The following is a 16,115-nucleotide window of genomic DNA, read 5'->3' as shown; positions in this document are numbered from 1 at the left end:
CTGGGCCTTGAGCCCAAATGGACACCTTGCCCCTATTCATGGGGCGACAGGGTCCCAGTCTGAACTCAGTGGGGGAACACTCCCCCACTTTTGCCATCGCCTCCCGGATTTCCTCCGGTTCCGCCATGCCCTCGAACCCCGTTAGTCGGAGGTCGAGTTTGCGCGACGGTCTCGTGATTGTAACTCCCTCGGTTTGGCCGAGGACGTTACACATCTCGGAGGCCAGGTACGATGCCTTGGCCTCCGCATCCTCCCTTTTTCCTGGAATCTCCAGGAGGAAGCCCCCCCCGTAGCTCCTTTTCGACTGGATGCTGGTGATACCCAGCGATTCCAGAGAAATGCTCTCCTGCGCCTTCCTCAAAGCGCAAGAGAGCGTTGCCGGTTCCCTTGCCGAGATGAGGATTGCCGCTTTACGCGGCATCCTCTTCTTGGCTTTTTTGACCGCTGCTTCACGGTCTCTCTTCCTTTCCTCTCCCCTCTTGCGGGAGGCTGAGGGGGCAGGAGGAGTGGCTCGCGGGCCAGCGGCACCGCGTTTGCCCTTCGCCACCGTGGCCCAGGTGGTCTCGGGTGGGGGGCCCCGAGGGCCTGAGCCCTCGGTCCCCCCCAGACCGGTATCCGTCCTGTTAGCTGCCAATAGTGGGGCTTCAGGGGGGGGAGGAATCTCCCCCACCCCTCTACCCCCAACTATTGATTTCGTCCCTTTTGAGGCTGAGACGGCCTTCTTCGAGGGGGCCTTTTTTGCTCCCTTTTTTTCCCCCCTCTTTTGTCTCCCTCCTCCCCTACTATTAACAGCAGGGCGAGCACTGGGAGCAGACGAAGAAAGGCGGATCTCCAACAGACCCGCCTCTATCGTCTCAATCCTCTTGGTGAGGGTTTGGAGCGCCTCCGCGATGCCCATGAGACTGGTCTCAATGGGGATCGGGGCAGGCGCGTGCTCCATTCCCTCACCCTCCTCCGCCTCGGAACCTAACCGCATCCCAGCCGGGTCCGGGGGAAGGGGGGACCCCCCCCTCGTGGGGGAGACATGACTCCGTTCCCACGGGGTGGGGCTTTTCTCCCCCGCCCTCCTATTGGCCAGCTTCCCCCTCTGCAGGGTCAGCCTTCTGCTGAGCTTCTTGACCTCAGCCTTGAGGTTCGCAGTGGTCCTCTCCTCGGTGGCGAATTTGGACTTCCAGTATCCTGGGTCGCCACCTTCTATAGCCCTGTTCGATAGGGTTTTTAGGACCTCCCTCAGAACATATACCGCCATTTTTAGGCGGCCGCTCTTTTCCCCTTTGAGGTTTCCAGAGCATTGCCGGATACCCTCAATGGAGATGAGCTCCCGGTCGAAATGTTTATACATTTCTTCCGTGGATCCCATCTCCATTTCCTCTATCCTCTTCACTGCTTTGCGCTTTTGCGCGCCAGTGAAGGACGGGGGAGCAACCTTCTTGAGTTCCTCCGCCTCGCCGTCGGAGTTCAGATCCGACTCCATTGCCACATCGCGTGGGTTCACGAACGGGCCCGATCCGTCAAGTCGAGGTCTCCCCTGCCCCCTAAAGAGCTCGGGGAATCTTTCCGCCCGGCTTGCCTTTTCCCCGGGTGGTATCCTATTGGACACACCCGTTGAGGTCAAGGGGGCGTCCTCGCCTGCCATTTCCACCTCCTCAGGAGAGGAGGGGAGGAGCTGGTCTGCGAAGTCCACCGCGGGAAGGGGCAAGCCCTCTACTCGCGTGGACGGACCCGACTGGGGGTCCTCCGTCTCTGTTGCGGTCAAAGGGGCGGGGGTGGGGGTTCCCGTTGACTCCTCCCCCTCCTCCTCTATCGCGCTTTCTGGCGAGAGGGGTGGCATGTCTACCTCAACCATCTCATCCATTTCCTCCTCCATCTCTCTATCCTCCGAGGAGGAAGAAGAGATGTAAGTGACTTGCCTGTACTTTTTTGTCGCCGTTCTCGCAGATCTACGGGGAACTGGCGGCATCCCTCCTTTCAGCCCAGAGGCTGGGAGGGGGGGGTGGTCCTCCCCCCCTCTCCAGACATCAGTGGTGCCCGTCACCCAAGGGATTCTGAGCTTTTCAAGCATTATATATGCTCTTTCGTCCTTCCTCATTAACGGGTCAAAGTCGTCCCCCATCAGTTCCATAACTGAGGTGAACAACTCCGCCGCGAAGGCCTGAGGTGTGTCGCCAGTCCTAATGCCGGTCGACTCATACCTTATGGCAACCACCCTCTTTAATTCACCCGCGGGGAACCCATCGCTCCATCCACAGACGAAACTGAACGCCTCCGAGAGGCACTCAGAGATCACCTCCACGGGCACCCCAAAAGGGAGCGAGTCTTCCCAGGTCCCAACTTTGGAGAACCAAGTTTTGGCCACCCTGCTCTTGTCCTCCCTATTGGCACGGTAGGCCAGGAAGGCAAGGAGAGCTGCAAAGCTCTTCAGGCTCTCATCCCCCTTCTTTCCGAAGAAGTAGCGCCTGATTCCAATCCCATCAGCGGTATCTGCTACCGCCTCAAGGATCCTTTCCATCCTATCCTTCGCAGTAATATGTTCCGCCGTTGTGCCCGCGGTGCACACAACGGTTGGCCCTTCACATGATAACGACACACTGGGTGCAGGGACAGTACACCCAGATGCGCCGGCCTCCGGGATCCGAAGCCCATCGGCAGTCGCCTTACTCATTTCTTCCATTGAAGATCATCATGTGTGATTTTTTACAGAGTTGTCTTCTCTGGGTTTTTACTCTTGGTTTTCCTTCCAATAGGACGGTTATCTGCCAAGACTGACGAGCCCGTCCTGCCCGGATCTTTTTATAGAGGTTTTGTCTCCCTCGCGGCCCGTGCAAGCTCAATGCAAGCACCGGCCCCCGGCCCCAATAAATTGGGGTTACGGTCTACCACCCCAGCAGTAATGCCAGGGTGTCCTCCCTCTGTCGCTCCCCTTCACGCCCGCGTACTCGGGGACCACGTCCCCGAGCCGTTTGAGCGGAGAGGGGGAGCCACCCTTGTGGGACACCGCTTTCCCTCCATGCCAGACGGCATGTCCTGAAAAGGACATCCGCCCAAGACACAGAGGGAACCGGCACCCACATCCACCCCTTTAGACGGGGCCACCGAAGTGACCCCACCAAAGACCCGTCCCGCCGGAGCAGCAGCCCCGGCCAAGACAGGCCTCCACCACGGGGGGAGCACCCCCCTGGCCAGCCGCCCCACTGGGCTAACGAGCCTGGCCGCCCGTGCATGGAGGGGAGATAGAAATCTCCCCCTAACGGTGCCATGCCACCGGGGGTTTGAAGTCAGAGTCCCCGTCTCCTACCAGCGATTGGGACAAGTCCCTAAGGAGTCGCTGGGCTCCTCTTGTTCCCTCCAGCGAGGGAACTGTGCGCTCTTGGCACCGCGGGAACACCCTTTCAGGTATTCCCCCGGTGAGCCCTCTCACCACGACAAGGTGGCGCACGACGAGAGGGAAGGTGGCACACCGTCGCCAAGGGAAGGCAACCTAACCTTTTTTTTTTTTTTTTTGTTGTTGTTTGGAGCCCGACAGTAGCCGGGGCCCCTAAGGGTGGGGAAATCTTCTAAAAGACGCCCCTCCGCGTGCAATGTGCAGTCCTAATGACCGCACTGCGGAAGGGGAGTGTGGGATTCACCACTCCAGCGGAACTTTGCTGGAGTGGCGCCTACCCACTAAAACCCCACCCCCATTTAAACATGGTCCTCTCCTGCCATTAAGTGGGAGAGGGCTGGGTATCGCCAGCGGCATTCGTCCAGACCCTCTCCCTGGCATGCCTTTTTTAATAGGCTCCTCAATTCTCCCCCCCCCCAGGGGGGGTAGGAGGTTGCCCTCCTCCTCCTTCCTATTGTCTACCTCTTGGGGGCTGAGGGGGAAGGGACAGGTGCCCAAGAGGGGCCCAATCTTCCCTCCCCCCTCACCCCCTGACCCACACCGCGAGACGACAATCTAGTTAATAGACCGCCGTCCCGCGGGGGGCCTATCTTCTTTGGGTAGGAGAGGGGTATAGTCCCTCTCTCCCCCAAGGTCCGCCCGACCTGGCCCTAACGGGGTCAGGTCTTCGGGGCCTCCTTCTTCTTCGCTGCGGTCCGCAGCAGCTTCCCCCCTCCGACAACCGCAAGGTCCTCTCCCACAGAGAGGGCAGGAACCCCCCGCTGCCGGAAGAGGGAGCCTACCTCCTCTAAAAGGCTGATAGGGCCTTTATGTCCCTTTCCCTCTTGGTAGGGGACCAATCTGGGGTGGGGAAGCAGGCGCAAAGCAACCTGCTTCCCTCCACCCTATCCTTCTGTGAGGTCCGGGGATCCAACTGTTCCTAGTGGATAAGTCGGACCCGGGCTTCATCGAATTCCCTCTTCGGAGCAAAGAGGTACCAGAGCTCACTAAGTTGCCCCATGAACCTCCTTGCTCTTGGCTCAACCTCAGTGGCGTTCTCTCCCGAGACACGGAAGATAAACCGGAGGTTCAACCGACCATCTCGTATGGCACCCCAAAGGTCCGGCCTGTCCGTCCCATTAGAACATCCTCTGGTCAGGATGCTGTCGCAACCACCCAACACACTCGCGGAGTATGAGGGGTGGAACGACATCGCCACCTCCATCTCCTGAGGAGCAGAGGAGCGCAATCTTTCCCGGGTGCTACCGTCTCGCAGCGACAGATTCCCGGGTCCGGCATTCCTCCCCTCCTCCTTCTTCGAGGATGGGGGATTTAATTCCCCCTCCTTTTTGGGTAGAGGATTAGGGGAAACCTCCCCTTCTCCTCCATCTCCCTCTCTAGTTGGGAGGGCACCCCTTCGTCCGAATTGGACGAGTTGGGGGCGCTCCCACTTCCTTCTCCTGGGGGTTCGGGGGGGGGTCTTCCCCTTTTTAGGGGTATTTCCCCGAGTCCTTCTGGACTCTCTTCTTTGGTTTAAGGGGTAGGGGGCCCGAGCTCCTCGGGTCCACCATCCCCCCCCTCGAAGAGGAGGAGTCCGGGGGGACCGGAAGACCACACAAATGTGTGGTTCCTCCCCCCTTCCTTTCCCCGCCATCCATGGGTCGCCCTTCCCTAACTAAGGAAGGACGGCCCTTTCTTCCTTTTTTGGAGGATGTGGAGGAGGACGCCGCTGAGGTGTAGCCCCCACCGGAATCCCCTCTCACCCTCCCCTTCCCATTCATCCTACTCCCCCATCCCCGCGCTTTTGCGGGGGGATCAAGGGACAGGACGATCCGCCAATATGGTGGCGGTGTGCCACCCCTTTACTCCTGCAGGCGGGGCAGTTTGCCTTATTGGCGCACCGTCCCGCCTGGTGCCCCGGCTCCCCGCACCAGAAGCAATTCTTGCCTCGGTCGAGGGGTCCGGGGCACTCCCACGCCTTGTGCCCTCGGCACAAGCACTTAAAGCATCGGGGAGGGGTGATATCCCCCCCCCCCGATGCAGTAAGTGCGCCATCGCTAGAGCGGGATAGGGGTCTCCTTTTCGGGAGGCCCACCCCGCTATCCTCCTTCCCGGTCTCGGAATCCGGGGGGGAGGGGGAGTTACCTCCCGCCTCCCTCTTCTCTGTCGTCCCCATTCCGGTCGTAGCCCTTAAAAGGGCTTCCGACCGGGAAGGGGGGGACGATGCCCTCTTCTCGTTTTGTGGCCGAAGTTGGCCACATGTCGGGCAAGTGCCCGACCTCTCGAACAGCCTATACAGGCGCTCGTTATCGGCCCTTAAAAGGGCCATCTCCCTCGTTACCTGCAAAATAATTTGCAGGCACTGCTGGACGGAAACGTCCGGCCCACCCTCCGCGGTAACCATATTATCCAGGGCGCCCGCGTGGCACGCCTTGGATGGCCCGTCGCAAGATGACGACAGGGGGGGCACCGGGACCGGATACCCCCCTCGCCGGCCTCTGGGGTTCCGAGGCCCCTGAGGCGGTAAGATACGTCCTGTTGTCGTCATCTTTTTTCATCAATTGTAATTTGTTGACAGAGTTGTCTTCTCCGGGTTTTTTATCGTGGTTTTCCTTCCACTAGATTGACTGCCCCCCCAGGGCTAACGAGCTCGATCTACCCGGGTCTTTTTATAGAGGTTGTACCACCCTCGCAGCCCGTCCTAGCTAAGCTAGTACCGGCCCCCGGCCCCACGAACTGGGGTTACGGTATGGGACGCTATCGCCCCCCCCTCGTGCAATGGGGGCTCGACCGTTATGCCGGAACACCGGCGTGCTAACGAGGTTGGTCAGGCCCCGGCTTTTTTATCGAGGTAATGCTCCTCTATCCTGGTGGAGTGAATAACACTCCTAACGGATCCAGGCATCCGGGCGATTGTAGTCAGGGCCGCCAACCCCTACCGGCTAACCGGGACTAGTCCTTTGAGGGGTAGCCGGACCCCCGTTCCCTCCTAAGAAGGAACTGTGCGCTCTTAGCACCGCAGGAACACCTTTTCAGGTATTCCCCCGGTGAGCCCTCTCACCACGACAAGGTGGCGCACAACGAGAGGGGAGGCAACCTAGCCTTTTTTTTTTTTTTTTTTTTTTTGTTCCGAGATGAGAAAATTTTCTAAAGACACCCTGGCCCGGTCCAGGGTAGTGCTGGATTCGACCGAGACTTGCTTCCGGATATTATCTCAGCCTGACCAATACGCATCTCTCCAATGCCTCAGCCTAACCAGGAATCCGCCATCCCCGACGGACGAAATGCCGGATATCCCAAGAAAGGGCTAGGATCAGGGAAATACATCAACCAAGACCAAGAAACCATCAGCGCATCTCGACCGCCTACCAGCTAAAAACTCACCTCTTGTCCTCAAAACCCGTAAAAGGGAGAGAGGCAGGCTTACTAACCAGAGCATATCTCTGCCTCTCACCCAGGACTGCCCTATAAGGGACTCTAACAAAGTATCGGGAAATTACTAAAGAAGAAGTAATAATAATAAATAATTACAGAGATTATTCATTATTAATCACTAACTAAACCAACTAATCCTAAGATAAAACCAATAAAATTATACTAACTAAAGTAACGCAACACCAAACCCACGCAGCGTGTAAGGCTTTCGAGTTGCCCTTAATAAATATATATATATATATATATCCATACTATTAAAGATTAAGATTTAAAATTTAACGTTATACAGAAAAGACAAGAATTTAATTCGAAGAATCAGAGTCCAAATTGACAATAGTTTTGATTTGGGCTCTGTATGCAGTCTGTCTTTCTCTTTCCGCCGCTTCTTTACGGGTTAAGACCCGAGTGCAGAAAGAAGAGAAAGCTTTTCAATTATCTAAATTATCCAGTATGGAGTCAATTACAGATGGGAGATCCAGATTGTTCCCAACAATTCTTTTCAAGTCTCCTCTTTCTACACTCCAAGCCTTACAGAATTGGAGATTATGTTGAGCAGTGTCCAATTCATTTGTGCATTCATAACATTCTGGTGTAGCAGACTTTTTAATTTTGTACAAAAATACATTAAAGCAGCCATGACCCGTTAAAAACTGGGTCATGTGGTATGTGATCCAGCCGTGTTTCCTGTTAACCCTGTCTCCCAATCTACTTACAAGTGCATCGCGCAAACGTAGACTAGGATCAGAGTCTTTCATAGCAAGGAGATTCAATCTCCAATCCTGCAAGGCCTGATCCTTGGCTTCTAGGAGCCAGTGCAGACGCGTTCTAGGGGAGATCTCTTCTCTGTCCTCTATAGCAGCTCGATTACGATAGTACATAACCGTTAGCCTTCTAGCTTGGAACTCCAACGGAGGGGTTCCCGAGATAATGGATGCCGCCACGGATGAGACAGTCCTGTAGGCACAGCAGACTCTCTGCGTGATTCGTCGAAGAAGTCTAGCCATCAAAACCTTGGCCCTACGATTATCCGCAAAGGAAATAGACTACACGGGGGCCCCGTATAAGACCATGGAAAGAATGACATTCAAATAAAGTCTTCTAACTTTCTCCTGTGGACCTCTGCAATTAGGCATAATACCTCGAAGATAACCAACCGATCTATTAACTTTATCATATAGATATTCGAAATGTTGATTAAATCTCCAATTTCCATCCAGCAAAATACCCAGATATTTAATATTCGAGGCAATCATGATCTCTTTATCCTTAATTATTAAATTATGCCTTTTATGCCCAGTTGCAGAGGCTGGAAAAACCATCGCCTCCGTCTTATGCGGTGAAATCTCAAGACCTAATCTCTCAATCTCATTGATCACGAGACCAGATATCATCATCGCCTGATGAGAGGCCTCTCCTATATTCTCTCCCGCAACAATAAGGATGGTGTCATCCGCGTAGCCAATAAGGCTGCAGCCAGTCGGAAGGACCAATTCGAGTACGCTGTTGTACCCAATGTTCCACAGAGTCGGACCGAGGACCGAACCCTGCGGAACTCCACGGAACACACCCCGCCTGCGCGTTCTTCCCTTTGAGTCTGTATATACAAGACTACGTTCCGACAGGTAGGCAGAAACCATCCTACAAAGGTAACTCGGGAACTCCATGGAAGCCATGGCCGAGCGAATAACGCGCCAAGGCAATGTGTTAAATGCATTTTTGATATCGAAGGCAACAGCCACTACAACTTTACCAGCGTTAACCTCCTCACTGACAACCTGCCTAAGTTTCAAGATAGCATCAACGGTCGACCGCCCCTCCCTGAAACCGAACTGGTTATCGGAGAGGAAGCCAGTCAACCGGAGATGATCACTTATTCTAGAGTTAATGATTCTTTCCAGCAGCTTGGAAGACTCATCCAAAAGGCAAATAGGCCTGTAAATTCCCGGATCTAAGGGGTCACCTTCTTTCTTTTTTATCAAAACTAGTTTGGCAGTCTTCCAAACTGCCGGAAAGATACCCTCCCTGAGGCACGCATCAAAACAGGCCCTCCACGCCCCCATGAAGCTCGCCGAGCTAGCCGAAATAATCCCACCCAGAACTCCATCCGGCCCAGGGGCCTTCCGACTACCATGCAGCCGTTTAAAAGCCTTATTCATCTCAGCTAAGCTAACGGAAAAATCATCCCGCCAAACAAAGTGACAAACGGTACATCCATGTTCAGCAGGATCATCCGGAAAGAGAGTACTAACAATTTTAGCAACGGACGAATGAGGAAGCGTCTCACAGACAGAGTGAGAGACGCCTGAGTTTTTTCAAAACAATTTTAAAGGGTAAACCCCACGGGTTATCATTAGTGTCATCCAGTAATTCACTCCATGCGCGGCGTTTCGCATTTGTAATTTTTATTCTATATTCACGAAGACAATGTCTATAATTTCTATATTCTAAATTTATTACAGAAGAAACTCCCTTTTTCCTGGCACGAGAAAGAACACGACGCGCCTTTGCGACTAAAACTCGAGAGGTCGCCACCTCCTCATTCCACCAGTACGAGGACCTTCTACAGAATCCCTTGTTTCGAGGCATAGACAGATCAGAAATCTCCCCCAGAGATTCCCCCAGCCATTGGACGCATTCATGCGCTGGGGTTGTGTCCGTTAAAACACAAGACCAAGATGCAAAAATTGCCCCCGTCATAAGCATATCAGTGTCTAGTTTTTGATATTTCCATCGGGGAAACCTTTTATTTATATTTTTATATTTCTTTCTAGTACCACGCGTACCAATGGTCAGGCAAATAAGTCTGTGATCTGACAGGGTGACGGCTCTAGGTTCTACTACACAGTTCATGATCAAGTTTCTTGCCGTTATGTTGGCAAGCACCAAATCCACCACCGATTCTCCCTGCCATCTCACACACGTATTAACATAATCTTTATTAATCAGGTATAAACTAACCTCCTCCATCCAATTTCCCAATAATAAACCGCGAGTGTCAGTCTTCTTTGAATCCCATTCGGCATGTCGGGCATTAAAATCACCGAGAACCAGAATCGGAGACCGTTTATATTTATTTATCAAAAGGGTGATGTCATCGAGAAAAACGTTAAATGCAGTATTTGATATATTTTGTGAAGAGTAACAACTAAAAATTATGAGAGAGTTCCAACGCACAATACAGAATCCGTTTCCGCATTCAAGTGATTGCATTGGCAAGAATCTACCCGACACATTACGCCATAGGATAGCGGATAGAGGAGGATCGTCTAAAGATCGTACCCACCTGTCATCGCCCTCCGGAATTGAATGCGGCTCCGTAATTGCCGCAATACCGGCATTGTGCTCGTGCATCAGTTGACACAAATTATCTTGCGCTGACTTCGAATGATTTACGTTACACATAAGTAATTTAACCATTTTAATTTTCAGTATCCATCGCAGCGGCAGCGGACGTCTCCGCCGTATTCAGAGGCCTCCGTTCCTCCGTGTGCAATTCAGGTAAGGTATTTAAATGAAAACTAACAGTATCTTTATTTACATTTTCCTTAGAAGCTAATATTTTTCCAGGAGGGATAGGCTTGCACGCCAGTGCACCTGCCGGATGATCGTCTTTTAAGCCCCTGTCTGCACAGACTGGGCATTTGATTCTATTCCTGCACTCCGAGGCCCTGTGATCAAATTCACCACATCTATAACAACAGGTACTCCTGTCTTTAGTTTCTGGACATCTTTGGTAGGTATGACCAACCGCCAGGCATCTGAAGCACTGGAGGGGCTTCGGATCCACCGGCTCAACCCTAACAGTGGTCCATCCAATACTTATCCTTGCAGCCTCGAGGATGCCCACCGCCGCAGCGATTGGGCAGCGAACGTACGCAACGCCGAGTCCACCACGGAGAAATCTGATCGGACTGCAGGAAATACTGTCCTTCGAACACTTACCGATATCAGAAAGTATATTACATATTTCTGGTAGTGAGATTGAGTCATCCAATCCCAACAGTTTTAGTTGAGAATTTTTTGTAGGTTTCCTAATTCTAACACCTTTTGTGTCTTTAAATAGATAAGTCAACCTGGATAATAACATATCCGCCTTCAAGTCTGATTCTTCCCCGGGTATTTCTATGAGAATTCCACCCGTGATGGACCTCTTAATTTTTGTATCGCGAATATTTAGTTCTGTCAAGGAGATTTTTTCTCTAGCTATGCGCAAAATTTCAGAATAGGTTATATTAGCATCCTCAGATAAAATTGTAATTGCAGAGGTACGCGGAACTTTCCTCTTGAGATTTGCAACCTTATCTTTAAAGTTTATAGGTTTACTTCGAATATTACTAGCATTATTATTATTTTTAACAACACCATAATTTAAATTTCTATTAGAGTTAGCAAATTGATTATATTTATCATTACTAGTATCATACTCTGGATTTGTATCCAATTGTGTGCTGTCCTTATTAGGAGTGAATTTTTTTCTCTTCTTTTTACGAATGTTCTTTCTATTACGCGGAACTGACCACTCAATCTCATTTTTGTTATCTATTTCAATAAAATTATCAAAGATCTCTTCCTCACTCATAGTGTTTATATCGCTTTTCTTAATAATTCTATTTTTATCATCAATTGTTTTAGTTAAAATGTTATTTTTTATATTTACAGGTTTAGAGCTGATCTCAACCCGAGACATCTCACTTCCACCAGTAGATTTTTTACGAGACCGATTTCTGTTCTCAACATCGTCATGGGCAACTCGTGAGGCAAGGGCCCCTGCATAAGTTTTCTCTCCACCCGAAATATTATTTAAATTCTTGTTCTTACCTTTTCGTTTTCCAGACATACCTGAGGGGGGTCCAGGAACGAGAAAGGCATCTTTGGATCCTCCGGAATTTAGATCGTCTCTAAGAAGTCGAGTCTCCTGGATAAGCTGAGTCATCCCCTCCCCCAGCCTGTCAAGAGAGCGGATGATCGCGAGATCCAGCTCCACACGGCCATGTGGTTCCTCGCGTATATCATTTCCCAAATGAGGGGTTTTTCCCTTGTCTAGTCTCACTTCACTTACTTTAACCGAAGAACTTCTAAGTCTGTCTGCGATGGAGGGAGGAACAGCCGGTAAGCTGTCACCTACTTCATCATCACCATCCATAAACACAGGTAATTCACTATCAGGTAAATCAAAGTTGTATACATCTTTAATCGTTGCTCTTCTTTTAACTTCTTTGAGCTCTACTTCTAAAGCATCCGCCTTAGCCTTATTGTCACTAGCAATTTTTTCTGATTCATAGAATCTAGCCTTCCAATATTCTGGATCTTCCTTGGAAGATGCTTTTGTTGACAAAAGATCTCCAGTTCTGCGAATCACTTCTAACATCATCTTTATCTGTCCACTGAAGGATCCTTTGATACCCGTGGATCTAATACGTATGGAATCGATTTGGTTCGTCATCTCTCTTAATTTGAGATTTATCTGAGCCGCATGTTGTAAAGACAGTCCAGCCATTTCTTCGTCTATTTTTTTCCTGTTATCGACAGTGAAACGAACCGCGTATCTATCTTCATCTAACTCTTCTTCATTAGTGGGAGAATTCTTCTTCTTCCTCTTTCTACTAATAGAAGTAATTTTCCCTTTGCCTTTCTTTTGCTTTAGCGATCCAGAGGATCCACCGGAGACTATCATCTCATCGTCCGAGTAATCCGTTCTACAAAGAGAACTAGGAACATTTTCTTCATCGTCAGAAGCGAGAATGATCGTCTCAAGAAGTCCAGATGGACCAGCCTCGGTATTTCCACCAGGAGACATTTCCTGTCTTTTCAGCGAAATGAGGGTTATCGAGGAACCCAGCTTCTCCACACTGGCGATAGTTGGTTGACTCCCCACGCTCGCCGAAGACGTGGAGGTCAGCCCTTGACATGATGACGACCCGTGGGGAACAGGGACAATATCCCCCACGTGCCGGTTCTCAGTATCCGACCCTGAGACGGTTTGATCTTTTATTTCGTACATTTCATAGAAAAGTAGCGTGGTTTTATTATCAAGAGTTTCCCTCTCTTGGTGAGACTAAAATATGTACATCACACTCGTTGATTGTCCCACTCTATTCGTGTTAATAGAAAACGAGAGCAATGTTTATTATAGTTCAATCATTATATAATATTATATTTATTTATTTATATCACTAGAAACTGTTTCTAAAGCATAAGACAAAAACTACTAAATTGTCATCATTATATCTAATTATAAACCGAACATCATGGTGTAATTTGTTATTAATCACTTACTTGAATGTTTCAGTTGCCAGTCAAGCAGCAGTGTCAATTGTAACACAAAGGAAAAATATCAGGGTAAGTATAATCCTTTATTTCTTTATAGTTCATTAATTGTTCTTTTATTTCAGGGACTATCCACAGCAGCAGACGACACCACACAGAGCAGCCATTTCCCAGGTAGCCTTTTTAATGTATTAGCAACGTACAAATAAACGATTTAACAAGATATCACCTTATACGTTACCTAACAATACAAAACCCACACAATAATTTTACATTGAATACATATCCTGAGACAAGAACTCATAGTTCACCGTTCAAGTATTGATGGAATACAATTGTTTCACTATCTTCATACTAAAGCAGAAAGGTAGCATTTATACCATTCCGTATTAAAGTAAAAGTATCATTAGAATTAAAATTAAAATTATATTCTAATAATCAGTCTTTCAAAGTGATCAGTATTAAAATGCAATCACTATAGTCTTATTTCACATTGTGATCTTCAAAGCTATTTCTATTACTATGTCTAATAAAACAGCATCTACAACATTATATTACGCTCTAAATTTACAAACTTATTCATATGCATGTTTTAACTATTAATAAGAATAGGATAACATACTTCTTTCACCGATATTCATCATAATTGACAGATTATAATAGATCTGTACCTAATTTGCAGATATTTCTCTACATATGATATATAATACTAAAGACAGATAAATTATACTCATAAACATGTAAAATTTAATTCTAGTGGAAATAAGGTTTCCCTAGCCATAACATTCCAGATATTCATTAAACTTATACTATTCCTACATATAATTAATTAGAATAATTAAGTAGAATATCATTATATTAAGAAATTTATCTCTGTATTATTCTCATATCTAATTCATTTATTACTATTCTAACTCAATCCTCATTCTTATACGATAACTACAATATTAATACTTATATATGGCCTTATTTAGTTAATTAATCATCAACAGCTTTCCATCTGTAGTACTTAGTCAGTAGTAAATGGGCATTCACAAAAGCATTACACTCAAAACTTATCTTAGTTGAATGCTTAGTTCTTAGAATTAAATAGTAATTTGATCATTCCATTTATCCATTGTTAAATTATCAAATTATCAAAATTATAACAGTTCCATATATATAGTGAGCTATTTAGACATAACTTAGTATATTCTTAAATTTAGTTTTAGATAAAAGTTTCTTCAAACATGCAACTAATCTCACATACTGACATACAATATTCAACGAGTCTTATATTTAACCTACAATCACATTCCCGTCGGATTAAATCAAGATAAGATTGATAGTATCAATCGAGTTAACTCCATCACATCAAATCGAAACCGTAATAATGTTTATTCAAGCTAACCAGATTTAAAACAAGTTCAACGAGAAAAGATTCATACACTAGGTCTGGTTTATTTCTCAATTCATTACTTCACCATAGCAGTACACCGAACGCAAAAAACAAGGCATTACAGGTAAGTATATCCCAGGTAGTGACACAAGTCCTGGTAGCTCCATATAGTAACATATAGATTTCAGATCCATTCCATTTATGTACATGATCAAGGTTCCTTCAGCGTTTCCATAACCAACAAAATGGTATTATTCCCATTCAATCTGCAAAAGTAGCATAATAAGTATCTCAGCATTTATTACATACGCATAATATACTAATATCGGCACATAATATAATGTTCTAATCCACTAAATCCAATACAGTTTATATGGAAAAGTGATAATCCTCCAGAAGAATAAATAATCTATACCGCACTTATAATAGCTCTGCATATAGATAAGTACTCTCACTGACAATCCTCACTATCCTTACGCTCCAGAAATTCAATACAATACATGAAAAAATGAGAGATTCTTTCATAGGTTCCACGACAAATGTCAAAACGTTGCACTTTTAATGAACCATAAAAAACAGCAATTGCATAGATAGGCAAGTCATAGGACATTGCATAAAAGTCACTAGGTTTATATTGATATGCATATCAAAAGTCATTTCATTAATGATCAATTAAAAATCATATCTTCTGTACACTGAGAACATGAGTGAAACATAACCTCCAAAGTAGAAGTGATATTAAGTAAGTTTACAACATAATCCATAAGATATTATCAAAATAATCACAAAATCAAATTATTTAGTAACTATAATTCCTTCATATAGCGAACGTTTACACAATTTAGTAATTATTATTAATCAATCACTAAACAATTAATTAGTCAGTAGACATCTCTGATTGCTCCACGATACAGTTCACCAAAAAGACCACTAAGAGGCAATAGAGACAGAAAATAATCTGCTCCAATAGCAATCCAATATTATTTATAAATTAATGTTTGAAAGTTTATAAAGAAAGGGTTAAGCTTTGCATGTAGGTATATTCCTTATGCAACCACCATTCACTCAGGCATATAGTTACGCCCCTATATGTCACATAATTCCCCTTTATAAATCTATCACAGACTCAATCAATTTAGTCAAAATTATTAATAAATCAACAAAATACGCCCAAATTGCAATAAACCGTTCACTTTGTCCTGTATGCGCATGCGCTGGAGTCGTGCATGCACAGTACTTTATTACATTATATGTTACCAATTAAACATATATGCATGTATGCAAGTATCAGGATATGCAATCGGGCACAGTTAAGTCGATATTATTAGTTTTTTATATAAATTTAAGTCAGATTACATTTAGACCGTGCTTATAAAGCACCAGAGACAGTTTAACCTCACTTTGCAGTGAGTAAGGTATTATCAAAAATATTTGTTAAATAAATAGTCAAAATAGTAAAGACTTCACCATAATCAAGCATCGGGAGCGCGCACAATCAATTGAAACACCATAGAGCCTCCAAAAGAAGACGTATATCGTTCAAATAAGAGATAGAAGCGGAGCTCCATATCCCCACGTCCTCTCACTACGGTAGTCACGAGAGACTCAACCTAACCTTTTTTTTTTTTTTTTATTTGGGGGGTCTTTAAAGGCCCTCCAGGGGGTGGGAAATCT

At 47.1% G+C, this 16,115-nt stretch overlaps 1 protein-coding gene across 1 annotated transcript; it reads right to left on the bottom strand.

Moving 5' to 3' along the window:
- Nucleotides 1-10,214: 10,214 nt before the first annotated feature.
- LOC136997665 (uncharacterized) lies at nt 10,215-15,901 on the bottom strand. The gene is made up of 3 exons (XM_067348691.1): nt 14,857-15,901; nt 11,636-14,707; nt 10,215-10,999 (listed from the first exon to the last, which is right to left on the bottom strand). The coding sequence occupies exons 2-3, from the start codon at nt 12,795-12,797 to the stop codon at nt 10,215-10,217; spliced, it is 1,947 nt and encodes a 648-aa protein (XP_067204792.1). The 5' UTR covers nt 12,798-14,707; nt 14,857-15,901.
- Between the last annotated feature and the right edge of the window lie 214 nt (nt 15,902-16,115).

This window comes from Linepithema humile, chromosome 2, assembly GCF_040581485.1.
Source record: "Linepithema humile isolate Giens D197 chromosome 2, Lhum_UNIL_v1.0, whole genome shotgun sequence".
In the NCBI taxonomy this organism is placed as follows: domain Eukaryota; kingdom Metazoa; phylum Arthropoda; class Insecta; order Hymenoptera; family Formicidae; genus Linepithema; species Linepithema humile.
Note: the sequence above shows the minus strand (reverse complement) of the source record. Positions and strands in the feature narration are given on the sequence as shown.

Excerpts from the sequence above, each read along its gene's own strand:
- LOC136997665 (XM_067348691.1), bottom strand. The coding sequence starts at position 12,797 with ATGTACGAAATAAAAGATCAAACCGTCTCAGGGTCGGATACTGAGAAC. Across the intron at positions 11,000-11,635 it reads CGTTCCTGGACCCCCCTCAG|CTAGAGAAAAAATCTCCTTG; the intron begins GTATGTCTGGAA and ends TTTTGCGCATAG.